Raw genomic sequence first — 19,198 nt, 5'->3', positions numbered from 1 at the left:
GTTATTCTTGTTCCATTTTCTTGTTTGTTCTCCATACACATAAACAACACAATGAGTTCATTATCGGTAATGGATTTGGAGAATACTAAAGATTTGGAGAATACTAAACAACCTCGTAAGCGACTTATAATCAAGTTTTCTTCTCAAAAGAATCATTCTCAAGGAGATATTAAGATGGAACATTCTACATCCAAGCCAATTGTTACATGTTTCTGGCTTGACGCTAAAGATTCAACAGCTATTATGTCTCAACAAAACAACAACACAACAACCGATTTTGTCAAAGATTCAAAACCCATCTTGTCTAAAGAAGTTGGTGTGCAAGAAATGAAGGATTCTTGTTCCAAGAAGATTATCAATGAAACAAGAAACCCAAGAACCGAAAATTGTTGCTTGAAGTTTGATGGCGGTGAGATCATGACTGAAAAGAGAAAGAAGCCGATGCAACATTACAAGAAGATGCAATGTTGGGTGATTTTGAAGAGGATTTTGATTGGAAGAGATAGCTGGCCTCTAAAAGATCCTATTGATCTCAAGTTCTTGAAGGCTTTTCATGACAAGGATAATTTAGAGAACAAGTCTAAGTTGAAGACTATGGGTTTGAAAGATATTGAATCCAAATTGCAACTCTATTCAACACCCGATGAATTTGCTACTGACATCAGATTTGTATTCTCTCAAAGAATGTTATTATATCCTCCTAGAAATGAGGTTCATAAAATTGCGTTAAAGTTTAGTGAATATTTTGAAAACAAATGGAAGTCTCTCAAAAAAGATTGGGAACTTGAGGAAAGAAAAAGAAACAAGAGAAAGAGGGATGAACATGCTCATGAAATGAAAGACTTCTTCCAAACCAAAAGGTCAAGATAAATGCAAGACAACAACCTGTTTCTTTTGCATCTATCAAGGTTAAACCTTCACTTTAGTATTAATATTGCTAAGTATATACTAGATATTTTGTCCATTTTGGCAATATATTGTTATTGTTCTTATTCTTGTATTTTGTGTCCAATTGGCAATACAAAACATGATATAATGTTTTACTTATATTCTCTCTTTAAAGTTTAATACTAATTAGAAAGTCAGGTTCATTTTTTTTATGTGTTTAACTTTAAATCTTATAATTTAGGTCCATTTTTTATGTGTTATAGGTTTAATTTTGAACCTTGGAACGATGGATTAGTTACAAGCGTTGGACGGTTATTTCATAATTAACTACATGGATTTCTAAAATTAAAATAGCTAAGACTAATTTAAATTCAATTTTTTTTAGAGGGTAGGTTGACCATCGAACTCGTTCCTTATATTTTTTGTAAGGTAATATTGAAGGTTTAAATATAACTCAATTAATGAAATAAAAAACATTATTGATATATTTATTTTTATATTTTATATTGAGTTTAATTGTTATACATTGTCATAATAAAAAATAATTTCATTTATGCACTGTTTAAAAAATTTTACATTGTCATCACGTCATATAATATTTGAGATAGTTGTGAAAAAAAGTCAAACACATTTAATACACAAACACTCAATTTAATTATTACAGGATTCTCGTTATTTTTTTTTTTTGAAATTATTTAAAATTAATATTATTTTTGTGGGAAAATTATTTTGGCGTTGAAACATAATTTAAGAACCAATTCAAATGCAATCATATATCTTCTTTAGAGAAACAGTTCACTGATTTAAGAACCAAGTCAAATGCAAGCGAACTTCTATACATAACATTTATAAATTAAAGAGTTTTACTATTTTTTTTTCTAAACCAATAAATTAATAATTATTTTTACAAATAAAAGAATTATTTATCAACTTCTGTAGTTTAAGAAAGATCATTTTATACGAAAAAAACATCATTTTATTGTTTATAACTATTATACAATTTTTTTTTATATTCTTTTAAAAAAAATATTCAATATTCATGATTATGAGCAATAAAAAATTTCAAAAAAAAAATAATAAATTTTATTTTGTTGACATTTTTAGAAAATAATATTTAGTTATTCTAATTTTTAAACGATAAAAAGTAATTTTTTTTAAAAAAACTCATTTTATTTAAAAACGAAATGTACCCATGTCAAATTGATGCATGTACCTTATAATTTTTCTTTAATATTTATCATGTCAACCCACTTATTTCTCTCTTTATAATAAATAAATATTGATAATTTTGACAAAACAACATTTATTAGTAGTTTCAAATTTGAAAACAAAAAATTTAAATGAGTAAAAATGTTTTGAAAAAACCACTTTTAAAATAAAACGTAGATAATTATAAATTTGTATCCCTATTAAATTTCAAGTCTATTTGTAATTCATTTTTTTAATTCTAAAAATAAAAAGAAATATATCCAAATCAGAATAAATAAATAAAAAATAATAAGAAATGCATAAAATATTTTATAAACTGAGGGAAAAACATTAAGTGCATAATATTTTATTTCCATTTTACTTAGATTTTCTTACCAAATTAATTTTATGCCTTGTGAGTATATAAATTTGTATGGATAACAGTTAATTGAGTAATAAGGTGGCATATCCAATGGAGGGGACTGTCTCACCATATTATCATATAAGTACAAACCATCGTGCAAGAAATAGAATAACATAGTTAGTTGAGAGTTAGAAGGAAATTCAAGTGGAGATCAACATCAAACAACATTTAGATCAATATAGTTTAGGGTACTAGCAAGCTCAAGGATATAAGAACATTTGAATAAAGAATCAAAAGAGGTTCTGTGATTGAAAAATTAGTATTTATGTTTCATCACACAAAAAATATAATTAAGAAAAAATATAAATAACCAAGAGGTTGAGTTATTGAATGATTAGTATCTATATTTTATCATAAGAATCATAATCTCAATTATCCTATAGATCTATCAATTAATTGTAGTTGGTCACTGATAAATTAATTGATTAAGGGTTGGTCATCCTGTAAATAAAATAATATAATAATTTAATTGAAATAAATAACAAAAATCTAAAATAAAACTAGAATTTTAAAACTAAGAAATAGTAAGAAGATATCTTAATCACAAGATGCACCAAACAATCTAGAAGAGAGCTTAGTTATTCATTGACATGTGGAAAATAAAAAAAAAAAATAATAGAAGTGTTCATCAATTAAGGGAAAATAAACAAAACTCTCAAAGATTATGAATTTTTGCTCCAAAATCTAAGATGCATTCTTCTTACTCCAAACTATTCAAGATTTTATATTATTTAGACTAATTAAAATTATTGTTGGTTCACGATAACAAAAACGTAATGATAACATGAAAATTATAACGAAATTTTTTAATGAATGAAAAGTAAACCTAGGGTTATTGTTTCATTTGTAATCAAGTTCTAGTTTTATATGAATTCTTATATATTTTCTCAATTATCAATCCCTCTTTAAAATTATTAACAAAGATTCGTCATTCAATGTAATATTATTTTTCCTAAATTAATTATTTGATTGATTATACAGAAAAATATAATTAAGAGAAAACATAAAGAACTAAGAAGTTGAGTGATTGAAAAATTAATATCTGTATTTCATTGTACAAGAATCTTAATCTAAATTATCCTATAGATCTAACAACTAATTAATTGTAGTTGGTCACTGATCAATTGATTAATTAATACATGTAAAGGTGGTCATCCCAAACATATAAATAAAAACAATAGAATAATTTAATTGAGATAAACAACAAAAATCTAGAATAAAACTAGAATTTAAAACTAAGACATATTAAAAAGGTATTTCAATCACAATATTTATCAAAGACCCTGTAAGATAGCTTAGTTATTCATTGACATGTGGAAAATATAAAGCAAATAGTAGAAGTGTTCATCAACTAAAGGAAAAGAAATATAATCCTAAAAAAGTATGAACTTTTGCTCCAAAATCTAACATGCTTTACTCCAACTACAAGCACTCAGTTTTTAAAATGATGTACTTTTTTCTCTCTCACTAACTTTATCTAAACCTCCCATTCTATTTTTGATTTCTCCTTTTAATGATAGCAATAACATCTTAATTTTATTTCCTCCTTTGGCGATATTTTCTTATCATAAAATTCAATCTCCTTGAAGTGTGCAACAAACCACATTCTTGTACTCATAAGTTGGAATATTAAATTTGATATTTTTACCCTAAAAATTTATCAAATTTGACCTATTTGAATTATTTTATCATCTCCTGATCAATTATGCAAATACGATAAATAAATAAATTAATAAAAAGAAGTTGAAATTAAAACTACAAAATAAGATAAAATAGAGGATAAATACCCTCTTAAATTTCTATAAAAATAGGTTTATCAACGGGAATTGTCTGATCATATTGTGGTATAAATACAAAGTATCATGCAAGAAATAGATTAACATATGAGAGTTAGAAGGAATTTCAAGTGGAGATCAACGTCAAACAAAATTTAAATCAATACAATTTAGAAGACGAGCAAGGTCGAGGATGTAAGGACATTTGAACATTCTCATATCTCAAAAGGTGTTTTATGTATTCTAGTATGAAATCATGAGTAATATAGGGTTATTCTGTTATCACTTCAATGATATTCACGATGCTAGAGTGTATATTTCGTTGACTATAATTTAGCAATGTGAAAAGAATTTAGGTGATAACGGAACCACCTTATGTCACTTGTGATTGCATGCAATAGCTAATATGAAACACCTTTTAACATATGCAAATATGTAAATTTCCTACCATCCTTGACCTTCTTTATAACTCTAAATTGTATCTACATCTTGTTCGACATCGATCTTCCTTTTTTTTTCTATCACATTAGGGATATTTTGAATAAATATGTGTCCTCTTGTTTGATTGATCTGACGTCAAATGTAGCTCATGCCCACAATAATTAATTAAAAGAAGTTGAAATCAAAACTATGAAATAAGATAAAATCGAGGATAAATACCCTCTTAAATTTCTATGAAAATAGATTTATCAAGGGGAACTCTCTGATCATATTGTGGTATAAATACAAAGCATCAAGCAATAAATAGATTAACATATGAGAGTTAGAAGGAATTTCAAGTGGAGATCAACGTCAAACAAAATTTAAATCAATACAGTTTAGAAGACGAGCAAGGTCGAGGATGTAAGGACATTTGGACATTCTCATATCTCAAAAGGTGTTTTATGTAATCTAGTATGCAGCCGTGAGTAATATAGGGTTATTGTGTTATCACTTCAATGATATTCAAGATGCTAAAGTGTATATTTCGCTGACTACAAATTAGCAATGTGAAGATAATTTCGGTGATAACGGAACCACCTTATGTCACTCGTGATTGCAGGCAATAGCTAATATGAAACACCTTTTGACATATGAAAATATGTAAATTTCCTACCATCCTTGACCTTCTTTATAACTCTAAATTGTATCTACATCTTGTTCGACATCGATCTTCATTTTGTTTTTCTATTACTTTAGGGATATTTGAAATAAATTTGTGTCCTCTTGTTTGATTGATCTGACGTCAAATCTAGCTCCTGCTCACAATAAAAAGTCACAACAAAATTAACTAACTATAACTTTCTCTTGCACCACTCAATCACTTGGTTATTTTTTTGATATAAATGTAGATATATATTACAATGTTTTTCTTATATTGAGTAACTAGGGTTTATACCAATACGATTGTGTATAACTCTACATTGCTAACGACTAATGTATTAATATTGTTGTATGAGACTATATTACTTCTTTTAAAAAATAGGATGAAGTAAATTATTATTAATAAAGTGAACTCGTATTTCCTTAGATATGTTCAACTATAACACACTCGTCAACACCTTCTTCAAAGCTCTCTTCCATTTTAGTTATAACATTAATTGTAACTTTCTCAAATGGACGAGAAGGTGAATCATATCAAAAAAACTATTCAACTGAATTTTTAATAATGTCGAGTCTAAAACCTTTCCCTTCATTATTACAGAGGTGTATAACTTCAGATATACACTTTCTCTAATTAAAGTCTCATTATGAGTTTACCTTGTTCAACATCAATCAAAGCTCTATCGTGAGTTAAAATTGGCCTTTTGAGGATGAGTGATACCTTATCATCTTCCTCTATATCAAGGATAACAAATTCTACCGAAAACGAGAAACTATCCACCCTTACCAACACATCCTCCATTATTCTATAAGCACGCTTGATAGACCAGTTCACAAGCTATAAGGACATCCTTGTAGGTTTGCATTCAATGCCTTCTAACTTTCTCATCAATGATAAAGACATGAGATTTAAGTTGGCACCTAAATCACAAAGAGTTTAACAACAGTTAGTTCACCAATAATCCAGGGGATAGTGAACCTTCCTTGATCTTTTAACTTTCGAGGAAGCTTCCTCTAAATGATAGCATTGCACTCCCCAATAAGTGCAATTGTTTCTTCTTCTTTGAATTTTCTCTTTTTGGCCAACAACTCCTTCATGATTTTAGCGTAAGTATGCACTTTCTCCAATGCTTCAGCAAAAGGAATGTTTATTTGCAATCGAGAAAAAATTTCCAGGAACTTTGGAAATTGCTCTTCACTTTCTTTCTCTTCACTTGAGGGCACAATAACTTCACATAAGAAGGAGTGATTTGGTTATCCACATCTTTCAATAGTTGACTTGGTGACTTCTTCAAAATAAAACTTTCATCGATTAACATGGGCGGTTGTTCTGCATCCTTCTTGACCTTTGTACCCTTAATATAAGCTTCGTCCATCTTTTCTTGCTCTGGTTAAGTTCCCACAACCTCTTTCGTTTTATTCTTTGGTGGTTTTGAAATATGTGGTCAAGTCACTTTTCCACCTTTCAAACTTATGGTCTTACAACTCCTATTCTTGGGATTACCAGTGGTATTACCAAAGAAATTCCCACTAGCTTTTTTTACTATATCCTCGGACAACAGCCTAACTTGCATTTCTATGATTTTTCAAGGAGGCAGATTGACTCTTGTTGACCTCCTCTTGCTTCTCTCATGATGATTGAGCTACCTACATAAATTTATTGAGTTTCCTCCAATGATGGTCCTTTATTTTGTCATTGTGCTTGTTGATTGGAACATTATCCATCATTTTGAAACACATGAGCATTGATTTTGAAGGAATAAACAGAACATGTCATTGCTATACTCAAACAAAATTTTGTTAATTTGCATGTATAGCTTATCCAGGTTTCTTTTCATGGTAAAATGGGTATCACATTGATACAAAGTTTAAATTAAAAGGTAATTTTGCAAGTTTAGTTTAATTTGTTCATTTTTTAAAATTTGCAAGACCTTTTTCCTTTAAGATAAGACTTCTCTCTATCAACTTTATAGGAGTTAAGATTTTTTAAACATGATTACGATTTTAATAAATAAAAAAAATTAAATAAATAAAAAACTCAGTTACATTTTGATTATATTGAGTCTATGATGGTGTTAAATATACTGTGTTATATATGAATATTGTGATTACGGATGTTCATTGAGTACATGATTTACGTGGAATAAGAACATTAGAAGATACTTATTAGTGTACATGTTAAAGTGAGGGTTCAAAGTGCTTGAGGGACATACACAAGAGTAGAATGATACTTTCTTTTATTTCTAATTTTTTTCTTCGTCTCTTAAGTTCTCTAAACTTAAGATTTTTTATAATTTCTTATATTTTATCTAGCTCTTATTTTGGTTAATTTTATAATACGTTATTAACACGAAACTCTACCATAAAAGTAATGATATAATCATCTTAGAGATTTTATTTTAAGAATATTTCTTCTTAATTTTTTTAAAAAAATATTTCTTATTATATTCTTTTCATTATTATATTTCTTGAATCTTTTATTTCATATCAATATTTTTTTTTGCATATAAATTGTGTTAGAGCATATCCTTGACGATTGCAAAAGAATGATTTTCTTGGATCATTATATATGATGATTTCTTTTATAGTTCCTGAAGAATTAAGAGTTTAATAATCAAAATTATGTGAAGAAAAAATTAATATAGTTTCTGAAGAACTAAACAGTTGATATTAAATCATATACGAAGAATTGCTCGAAAAATTAATTGTTCTCGATCACTCTTTATAAATATCTTTTGTGATACAATTATTGAAGAACTAAAAAATATAATATTCAATCATCCCTATTGAATTGTCTTAATTGGAAATTTTGGTATATGGTTCTTGAAGAACTAATAAATTAATATTATGCATCATTTTAGGATTGCAAAAGGTGTTATTTTATTTGGACATTGTTTATGAAGATTTGCGAATGAGTTCTTGAAGAACTAAACTATTAGACCACAAATTATTAATCCAAATTGGAACAAAGGAAATTAAGAAAAAAATAATACACTAAAATAGATTTTTAACGCCAATACACCTTTTCTCAACGATATAATGGATAAGTAATAGAATATTATATGATGATAAATATATTATTTTTCTAACCTCATCTTTAGACGGTCAAATAGTGTAGCACATACATCTCTAAGTGTAGTAAATAACACTCTAAATTTCCTGAATGAAGAATAACAAATACCTAATGTCTATATATCCTATATTTTTTGTTTATACAATTGTTTAATTTTCTCTAATTGAATATTGTATAGTATCATCACTATGAAAAAAACTCATGTTTTAATTATAAAAAAAAGCTCATTTTTAATGAGATATATAAAATATTTTATAGTTATCTTTTAAAGTATTTATACTTCAATTTTTATATACAATTTTATTAAAACAGCCCCACAAACTAGGATGATGTCATTTCACTATTAATTTTCCTATATAAGTTTTTTTTATACATCTATACTATTCTACTCTTTCAAACAATCTCTCTTAATGGATGGTCAATCTCTCTACAATCGGTGCCGTATTAAAAACAAAATTGAAACTCTAATATTTACTTTGTCGATATATTTTGTTTAATAACTCTTATTATTGCATTGCACTATTGTGCCTTTTTATATTCTGAATTTGTAGTCTTCAAAATCTATTTTGCCGGTATATTTTGTTTAATGACTCTTTTTATTGCATTGCACTATTGTATTTCCTCCAATTCTGAATTTATAACTATTTAAATTGTTAATTTTTTTTCTTCTTGTAACCATTTTCACACACCTTATGCAATTAGCGTTCGAATTGCATGGCCGCCACTGTCTGAAGAAAACCTTCTGGATACGAAAGATTTTTCAAAATCCCACTTTATCAACTCAAAAGAAAACCTTTTTGCAACCCAATTATTTTCAAAGAAGTAGATAGAGTTGGAAAGTTCTTCTTCTACACAAATAGTTTTTGAGTAAGTGGTATTTTGTAACATATTCTACCTATTTGCTCATTTTCTCAAAATCTTAGTTGTTGTTAGTCAAAATATTATTTTTGTAGGCATATTTGATCTCATCTACGACATGAAAGTATGGTGGTCCCCAAAAGACAAAAAAAAATTGTTCATATTCAGTTTCATAGTAGTCTTATTATTGTGTCTTTGGAAGATTTAGAACTATGTGTCGTTTAATAGATAAAAGAATAATATTTAATATTTAGATTCATAAATTATTTGTTGTTTTTTTTTACATTGATGTTTTATGTTGTCAAAATTTTAAAAAATACTACCTATTTGAAGTTTCTGCATGTATTACTTCTACTCAACCATATATACACATACACTAATTATTTATGTGTCTATATCTATTTTTTTTGTTAATTCTCTTATTTAACATCTTATTTTTCTTCATGCTATTTGTTTACATTCCATGCTATTTTTTTACACTCCACTCTGTCTTATAATTTGGATAAAATTTTATCTTGTAGTGATATATATGATTGATGGGAATTATGAAATTTGAAGCTTGTGAGTTGCTGTTTGAGAAAAATGTTGGAAAAGGAAGTTTGCTTGCAAAATTGTAAATGGAGCATATTAATTAGCCTTAATTTGTTGTTCTAAAAAGTGAATCATATTAACCTATTTGAAAATAAAGATAAAATAATTTAACAATCAAAATGCCTTTTATCAGAGCCTGGTTTCGATCCAGGGACCTGTGGGTTATGGGCCCACCACGCTTCCGCTGCGCCACTCTGATTAATGTTGAAATTTAATCTTTGATTTCTAAGTTATTTGTTTATTGTACAAAACATATCATTGATGTCAAATTATATCTAAATTTATTAATATTATAATATCAAATTATTACTAAAAGTATAATGAAATATTAAAAGTCTAGTTTTATGCCAGAAAACAAATTGAAACTCCAATATTTACTTTGCCGATATACATGTATTAAGTCAAAAAAATATTGTCCGAATGAGCTATTGGTATGAACAGTAAACAAAATTGTGTAAAGTCATGTTCCTATATATTGTTGGGTTAGTACTTATGACCGAACAGCTACCAAAACAAATCTATTATGATATTTGACATTGTATTGACTAAAGTGAATTGTAGTACTTGCTTATATAGAAGCATATGAAGGGTGTCACATAGGAATATAAGTGGTGTTGAACAAATGTTATGATGTAACACATAAGTGTGTGATGTGTCGTTAAATAGAGTTGAATGTTTATTTTAATATATTATAATAGATGTTTGAAAATGAATTTGATATAAATATTATAAGAACTCTTGAACAGCTTTCAAAATCAAATTGATTAAAGAAGAAGTTTGATATGAATTATGTACAAAGGGAAAAGATTTGTTTTGATTGAATATTTAAAGAATGGTATTTTAGTAAATCATGAAGCTTATATAGCAAAAGTACTAATATGGTTCTATATGAACAAATTACATTTGTTGTGTACTCCAATGGTTCTAAGTTCAATAGGCGTAAAAAAATATTGGTTTTAGAACTTGAGAAAATAATGGAGAACTAATTGGTCATGGAGTACTATATTTTAGTTCAGTTTTGAGACAATATGAAACATTGCTAATTGTACATATGTTGATATATATTTGTTGTCAATCTATTAACAATATATGGTTCTTCACCGCACAAGGACATTAGAACAAAGTTAATCATATATTTTGTTACCTTAAGTATGCAGGTTGTTTGTCTTATCCTCATAATAACATTTTATCATTACATGAGGCAAGTCAAGAATACAGATTTGTTGAGATATGTGATTCTACACATATAAAAAACTTGTGGTTTTTCTTCTAAAAAGTGGTTATTGCAACAATTCAATGTGGAGATAATTTTGCATGCGCGATTAATATGGAGAATAGTATAATAAAGTGATACAACAAATATTTCTATAAAGTCACATTTAGGGAAGCTTTGGAGCGACTCGTACAAAGATTAATTGACATTCACCATTTCAGATATAATTGTCTTCACCATCTCATAAATAAATGTGTTATGCACTCTTTTTTTTTTCACTGTAGTTTTATTTCATTGAGTTTCTTGGTAAAAATTTTAATGAATCAATCCCCACGAAAAAGATGTTGTACTATTTTTCTTTTCACTAGAGTTTTTTTTTTCATTGAATTTTTTCTAGAAGAGTTTTAATTAAGCATATCCTTAATAAACATCCAAAGAATAGTGTTATGGATAATATGAAGATGGATGTTCATTGACTACATTAGTGACATAGAATAAGAACATTAGAAGACACCTATTGATGTATATCTTAATGTACATATTATTGTGGCTTTTGATATCATTGGAAACCTTTGTAATATAGACCCTTATTAATAGAGGGTTCAAGGCACTTGAGGGATATAAATAAGAATAGAGTGATACTTTCATTTATCTCTAATTTATTCATCATTTCTCAAAATCTCTAAACTTTAGCTTTTCTATAATTTCTTATATTTTATCTAGCTCTTATTTTAGTTAATGTTATAACACTTTGACATTTATTTCCATCAAAATGAGCTTAATCTGAAGCACACTATAAAATAAAAGAATCTCGTGCAATTAGACTTCATCACCACTCCACAATATTCCACTTCTGTAATTAAATATCTTAGGGTTATTAATGTTTTTAGTTGTTTATATAGAGCATATAAGCATTTTTAAAATTCAATAAGGTCGGAAAATCTGTTTAAAAGTGTACTTCCCTATTATTTTATGAAAATTTACAACACTATTTACTAGGATTTTGTAAATAGATGGACAAGTTAACATAACAACGAGCTTAAGTTCTATTTTGATATCTAACATGATTTTTTAAAAGATATGTAATATTATATCATATTTTAATTCTATTTTAGAATAATACCTTTAAATATTTTAAACATTGATGCAAAATAATATGTTTAAATTACATAAAATGTTAGCAAATTTATGATGTAACAAAAAAAAAACTTAATATTATAAGATAAAAAATGGCCTGTACCTTAAGTTTAAACTAGTTTTACGCTAACAATAAAAATTGAATAAGAAGTAATTTTAATAAATAAATAAAAAACAGATACAATATATGCATACATGACAAGACGATTGGTTCATGTTCAACGATGGTGTAAAATTACTTTACACCGTCAATCCATAATCATTGCACTCATATTATAATTATAATAATAATAGTAATAAAAAGTTATTTTATATTTAATTAGGTAATGCGGCCTAGTAGGTCTATAAGATTGTTTCAATAGTCTTAGTCTGACCTTTTTAACTAAAGGGTTTAATTTTTATACATTGTCCGTGTAATTTATTTTTACAAAATTGACACATCATGATCAATCATGTGAGTGACATTAGAAGTAGTTATCACAAAAGTTAAATGCCACTTATGATGTAATTGTTGTGATTAGCTGGCGATAGGGGTGTACAGAACCCGATCTGTCCCGTAAGCAATAGTACGGGTCTGACCCAGTCCCAAAAAAAAATAAGGACAAGCTAGAAAAAGGACCCAGTGCGGGTTACCCGTCCCATTCCAAATTAATTAAGGACAAGTGATTATTTTTTATTATTATTTTAGGTTATTATTAATTCACCCTATCTAAAAAAATTAATAAATAACTTAATAATTTATAGTTTGTTAAACAATAATATGAGTTACTACTCTTAAATGAATTGACAAGTGATAGTCATATGTGACTTGTTATGAATTTTTCTGTGTTTAATTGTTTTTTCTAAAAAAAATTTAAGGATTACTATTTGGCGTCTCGCCTTGGAACCAACCGGGTCTCATCTTTATTTCGTCTCGTTCGTAATGAACCCGCAACTCATCGAGTTTGATCGGGTTAAGGGACGGGTTAAGGTTTAAAATTTGACCCGATTGGGACTGGAAAAGAGACACATCAAACCTATCATTTGTACACCCTAACTGACGATGTAAAAACTATGTACACTGATATTATATATAAATTAAATTATTATCTAAATATGCTTATAAAAAGCTTTGACCTAGCTATATAAGAAAAAAACCTGACTTGACCTAGGTCTGTCGTAGGCTCGACAATAGACTCATGTCGATCGACTTAACATATTTCCACTACTGCTATAAAGCAAGCTTTTTAATTTGTTGGAAACAAAAAAACTAATACGAAAGAAACAAAACACTAAGGGCTCATTTGATGCGCATGATAAGATAGAGACATGATAGAATATAAAATATGATAGTGACATAATAAACATTATCATATTCTCATGTGTTTGATTCGCACATAATAACAAATATTCTAATATTATTTTATCAATTCATGTATTTAAAATACACATCATTATGACATGATATAATATATATTATATTTAAATGATAAATAATCATTGCAAATTAGTAAAAAAAAAATATTTTGATGTAACAATTATATACTATTTTTTTCAAATAAACTTACACAATTCTTTTAAAATTTATAAATTAACAAAAGATACTTAAAAAAAATTAAATAACTATTGATTAATTTTTATATTAAATAACTATATTTTATTTGTTAGATAAAATCAAGATATATATATACATATAAATGAAAAATCTACCCTTGCAAAAAATTATATATTTTTTAAAAATTTAAACTAATATTAAATTTTTTATAATTTTGAATAATATTATTTATTAGAATAAATAAAATGACAAAAATACTCTGATCATAAATCATACATATATTTTAAAATTAATTACTAATATTTTAATTTTAAATTTAATATCAAATTATATTATTTTTATTTATATTTTACTAGATTTCAATTGTGTATATTTTAAATTATATTTTATAAAGACAACTAAGTAAATTACTATTTTTATTTATATCATGTTGGTTTCTAACCTAATTCACTCATCTAAGATAAGAATTACAAATGCACAGACAACATAAAATTCAAAAATACTTTATTATATCTTGTCAGTTAATTAAACACTAATTCAGACCGTATAATATAAATATATGTTATATATCTCTTGTCATGTCGATTAAACGTGCCCTAAATTTTGCATCTTACATAAAATTCAAGCAACCTCTGGAATATGAAAATGCGTCATAATTCTTTAAACAAGAAGTCATCCTCAAGAAATTAAATGCAACTTTTGATAACAAATAATAAGTGAGATTAATTGCAGTAGTTATATTGAAAGAAAAATTATGTAAGTATATATTACTCTATCTGACTTTTGGAATGCAAATGCATGATGGATGACCGGATTTGCAACTACTCTACTTTCTAAGAGATGGACTGATCAATATTTTTTAAAAACTTTAAGAACTATAGCTTTATAAACATGGTATATCAAACCCTTTTTTTTTTATGGAAAAAGTTTAGATAGGTTGAGTTTCGGAGGCTCATCAGGGTCAGAGAAGACCTCAAGGCTCCTCACACCAAAGAGGTCCTCACATCAGTAGTTGGAGTTGAACCTACAACCTTGTGCGAGGTATATTTAACCATTTACGCAAGAAGTGTGCACCAACCCATCAAAATGTTACACCTCAAATTTGATGGTAATTAACTCTATACATAAGCCACCCAATGAAGTAAATCTATTTAGTTTTACGATTTTAAATTTATATTCAATCTTATTTTATAACTTTACTATTGTATGTCTTAGGTGTGTTTTTTGTAACTACTGTAGATGTTTGGCTCCGCTCCTGTATTTTCTAATTTAACTCATTTGGAGATTGTCTTTGGAAGAGGTATTGGCTGGTTACCATCTTAGCTTTTTCTCAATCACTTTTCCTGAATGCCTCTCTTTGACGTTTAAAAGATGTAGTATTACCAATTATAGGGGGAAGACATATGAGTTGCAATTTGTACAATCTGTTTTGTTGATTTCAACATCTTTGTAGAGCATGACAGTATGCAGTGCACCTTCCTTGAATCCTCAGGAAAAGCTTGACATGCTGAATGAATTACTGGCATTCCCAAGGAGCTTTACAACATGTGAAGTTTATTTTGAATTATTATTGTTTGGTTAGCTGCTAGTTATTCCTATATGATTGCTTTTGTATTTGGTTTCTACATAGCATAATGCAGGAAATGGTTTATGGTGTTATGCGTTTTATTTTTGCTCAAACAAGCCATTGTGTTGTAGCTTCAAATGTCTAAGAACACTAAACTAAAACAGTTACCAATTAGCTCAATTTGCACCTCTAAGAAACTGAAGTATTATACTTATAGTTTCTTGAATGATCTTCTGAACTCAATCTTCTAAGGTAAGCTTTTAAAGGTCGTCTTCTTAGTTTGTTTGAACATTCAACCTTGAGAATGCTTTTTCAAAAGTAAAAATGTAGCACCCCTTTCTATTAACATTTTTTCCTATTTATTTAGCTAAATTGTGTAATTTGTTGCAAAGGATAAGTTACATGATGTATTTTAATGTATAATATAGAGGTTAGACTACATTAGTGTGCTAATGTAGGTTTGTCTATTTTAGAAGGTTTCCTACCAAAAAGGGATGAAATGTTCTTTGCTGTGCTAATGAAGGGTACCATAGAGTAGAACATGCTTTAACTTTAAGGAACAACTTTTTTCAATTTTTTTAAGGAACTATTAATGTAAACTCTTTTAATTACACAAGACCTTTCCAATATATACATAATGTGGTTCCTGTGAGAGTTGTCTTACCTAGCTTCTTCTCTTTATCCAATTTCTCATGTCAATGCCTTGCTTTGTTTGTACACATTTCATAAGATGCCTCTTCTTTTGCATAACTCTTTCTCCGTTGGCCTCTTGTAAAATATGAGTAATTTATGTGTTTCTTGTGTCTCTAATGAGATCACACACCTTCCTATTTATAATGATGTTGCAATAATTACATTCAATGTCGAGGAAATTGTATTGACTAGGACTACTAACAATTAGTCTAGGATGTTGCACAATCAAGGAATAATTAAAACATACACTGAACTTTAACACCTCTATTCATACAAGATCATCCTTCACGCATTTCTCAGTCTAAGGAGCTATCACATGGAAAGAGAAAACATGTGAAATTACTAAATAGTATATTACTAATGTCATGAATATAAAAATGCGAACTTGTAACAATATAAAGCTGATAGAACTTATTTCTTAACATGTACAGAGTGATAATAAAACAGTGTAGTATTATACAGTTAAAATATAAATATAAATATAAAGCAAGGTCCCCACGGTTGTTATGTTAAGGAACCCAATCAACTAAACTTAGTATGGCTCCCTTGACAGTCCCACAGGATTAGGTAGGTAATTTCTGCCTAGTTAGGGGATAGCACATGCACCAAATGATTATAAACCCAAGTACAGCAACTTTACAAAGAAAGCTAAATAGGTTAGAATTAGCTAAATCTGAGAACAAATAAGCACTTATCTAAGAGAATTTGGATAAGAAAAAACAAGTTTCTGAAACCTATATTGATAAGATAAAGATGCAATGCATTTGAACATCGCCAACTTTGTGATCTGCCAAATACTCTTCACTTTCTGTTACAATACCAAAGTGAACTTAAATTCTTTCAATAGTTAAAGTCAATTCTTTCAATAGTTAAAGTACCTTCCTAGAGACATTACTTCTCAAATTCATGTTCAGCAACACAATAGCTGTAATTAGATTCTGAAATCTATTGCGCATTGCACTGCCATTGCTCCAAAAAATGGTGGTAGAGCCAGAGGGTTACCATTAGGGAGACCAATAATCACAGACACACATCCAAAACAAATTAGGGAGGCTAGTAGCCAAAAACACCCTTAGTGAACCTTGGCTCCAAATGTATCAAAAGAAACCTTTATTGAGCCTTGCACATAGACCATTACCAAACATCTAATTCAACTTACTTGTTCAGCAGTCAAATGGCATAAAAAATTTGAAAGGGTAGCAAGGAGGCTAAGAAATCTTATGAGTCATACCATACAATAACTTATCAAGGTTTGTCTTCGACCATTTAGTTTACATCATAATTTCAGCTCTTCTTTAATAACTCAATCCTCCTTCTAAGGATCCTCCTACTTGAAGAGCCAAAGTCAATAAAGAATAGACCCCGATTCAGGGACATATTCAACTAGCCTCAGCTGCTCATCTAGCTCAACTAGCAACAAGTGAACTTGACCATAAGATGGGTGAAATTTATCAGAAGCAGCAAAAACATGAATTTCCTTGTTGAGTTCAATCCAGCTAGACCCTGGACATCTCTTCTCTACGCCTAAATGCCTCATCTCAGTCCGGATCTTCGCAACCTCACTCCACCTATTCACTTCGGCATACATATTAACAAGGAGACTATAATGCCCACTGTTATTCGGCTCCAAAACCATCAGATTCCGAAACGCAACACGAGCAATTTCTAAGTCTCTATAAACCTTACACCCATTCAACAAGGCTCCCCAAATGAAACCATTTGGCTCACACCCCATTCCTCTGATCATCTCCAAAGCATCCTCAAGCAAACCACCTTTGCTCAATAAATCAACCATGCATCCATAATGTTCAACTTGAGGACTAATACAATAATCCTCAATCATACTAGCAAAGAAACATCGACCTTCTTCGATAAACCCTGCATGAGTACAAGCAGTTAAAATACTAACAAACGTAACCCCATTTGGCCTTATTCCTTCCATCACCATTTTCTCAAACATCCTTAACGCCTCTTTCGCATACCCATGTGTAGCAAGTCCATCAATCATCGAATTCCAACAAAACAAATTCTTCTCTCGTAATTTATAAAACACCAAAAGTGACCTTTCTACACATCCACATTTAGCATACATATCGATCAACGAAGATCCAATATAAACATCAAGACCAAACCCATTCACCATCAAATAAAAATGAACCTCTTTTCCTAACCCAAGTGCACCTAAATGAGCACAAGCTGAAATCACAGTTGTTATAGTCACTTCATCCGGAAAAACCATTCCCTCATTAACCATTTCATGAAAAAGCTTCACCACTTCACCATACCTCTTGTTCTTCGAATAACAATTCATCAAAGTTGTCCAAGATATTATATCCTTTGAAGGAATTTTACTAAACAAAACCTCAACACGCTCAATGTCCCCCAATTTCGCATACCCATCAATCACCACATTCCACGTGGCAGTGTTTTTTCTCTCAGGCATTTCATCAAACAGTTTCTCTGCAGATTCCACGTCATTATTCCGCACGTGTGCCGAAATCATAGTCGTCCAAGCATAAACATCTCTCTCAGACATTTCATCGAACACCTTTCGCGAATCACAAACCTGGCCTAAATTCGAATAAAACTCAACCAAAGTGGTTTGAACAAACACATGTGTACTAAAACCGTTTTTCCACACGTGTCCGTGAAGTGTTTTACCGTTAACATGATCTGTTAACAACGTGCAGGCTTTAATCAAAGAAGAGAATGAATAACTGGAGGGTACGACGCCGTTTTGGAGCATATGGATGTAATGAAGTAATGCTTTGTGTGATGAATGGCAATGAACGCAGGCTTTGATGAGTGCGTTGTAAACGAGAGTGTTTGGTTTTTTTATTTGTGTGAAAGTGGAAGTTGCGAGGTTTATGTGTGAAGAGATTGAAGATGCGGTTATGAATTGGTTCATAAGGAAACAATCTTGGTTGAAGTTGGTTTTGATCATTGTGGCGTAGATTGATTCTAGTAATGGTTTTGCACCAGAGCATTGTTTTATGTGGCTAAGGATTGTGTCTTTGAGACTGTGTACGTTGTTGTTGTTGTAATGTTGGACTGTGTGTTTTGGAATTGAAAACTGTTTGGCTGCAAGCATTGCTTCAAACGAACATTTTGCAGAGGTGATTCTGAACGCTGTTTTCTTAGCTACATGTATAGAGTAAATTTCAAATGGTGATT

The 19,198-nt window shown here is 29.0% G+C and overlaps 2 protein-coding genes across 2 annotated transcripts; one reads left to right on the top strand and one right to left on the bottom strand.

The window, feature by feature from the left end:
* LOC140921045 (uncharacterized) lies at window positions 1-933 on the top strand. Its single transcript, XM_073370774.1, has one exon. The coding sequence runs from the start codon at window positions 52-54 to the stop codon at window positions 868-870; it is 819 nt and encodes a 272-aa protein (XP_073226875.1). The 5' UTR covers window positions 1-51; the 3' UTR covers window positions 871-933.
* A 15,457-nt stretch (window positions 934-16,390) lies between these two features.
* LOC105852637 (pentatricopeptide repeat-containing protein At1g06143-like) lies at window positions 16,391-19,198 on the bottom strand. The gene has a single exon (XM_012718837.3). It carries the CDS (start codon window positions 19,113-19,115, stop codon window positions 17,370-17,372), a length of 1,746 nt encoding a protein of 581 aa, XP_012574291.1. The 5' UTR covers window positions 19,116-19,198; the 3' UTR covers window positions 16,391-17,369.

This window comes from Cicer arietinum, chromosome 7 (assembly GCF_000331145.2).
Source record: "Cicer arietinum cultivar CDC Frontier isolate Library 1 chromosome 7, Cicar.CDCFrontier_v2.0, whole genome shotgun sequence".
In the NCBI taxonomy this organism is placed as follows: domain Eukaryota; kingdom Viridiplantae; phylum Streptophyta; class Magnoliopsida; order Fabales; family Fabaceae; genus Cicer; species Cicer arietinum.
This window is presented reverse-complemented; position numbering and strand designations above follow the sequence as displayed.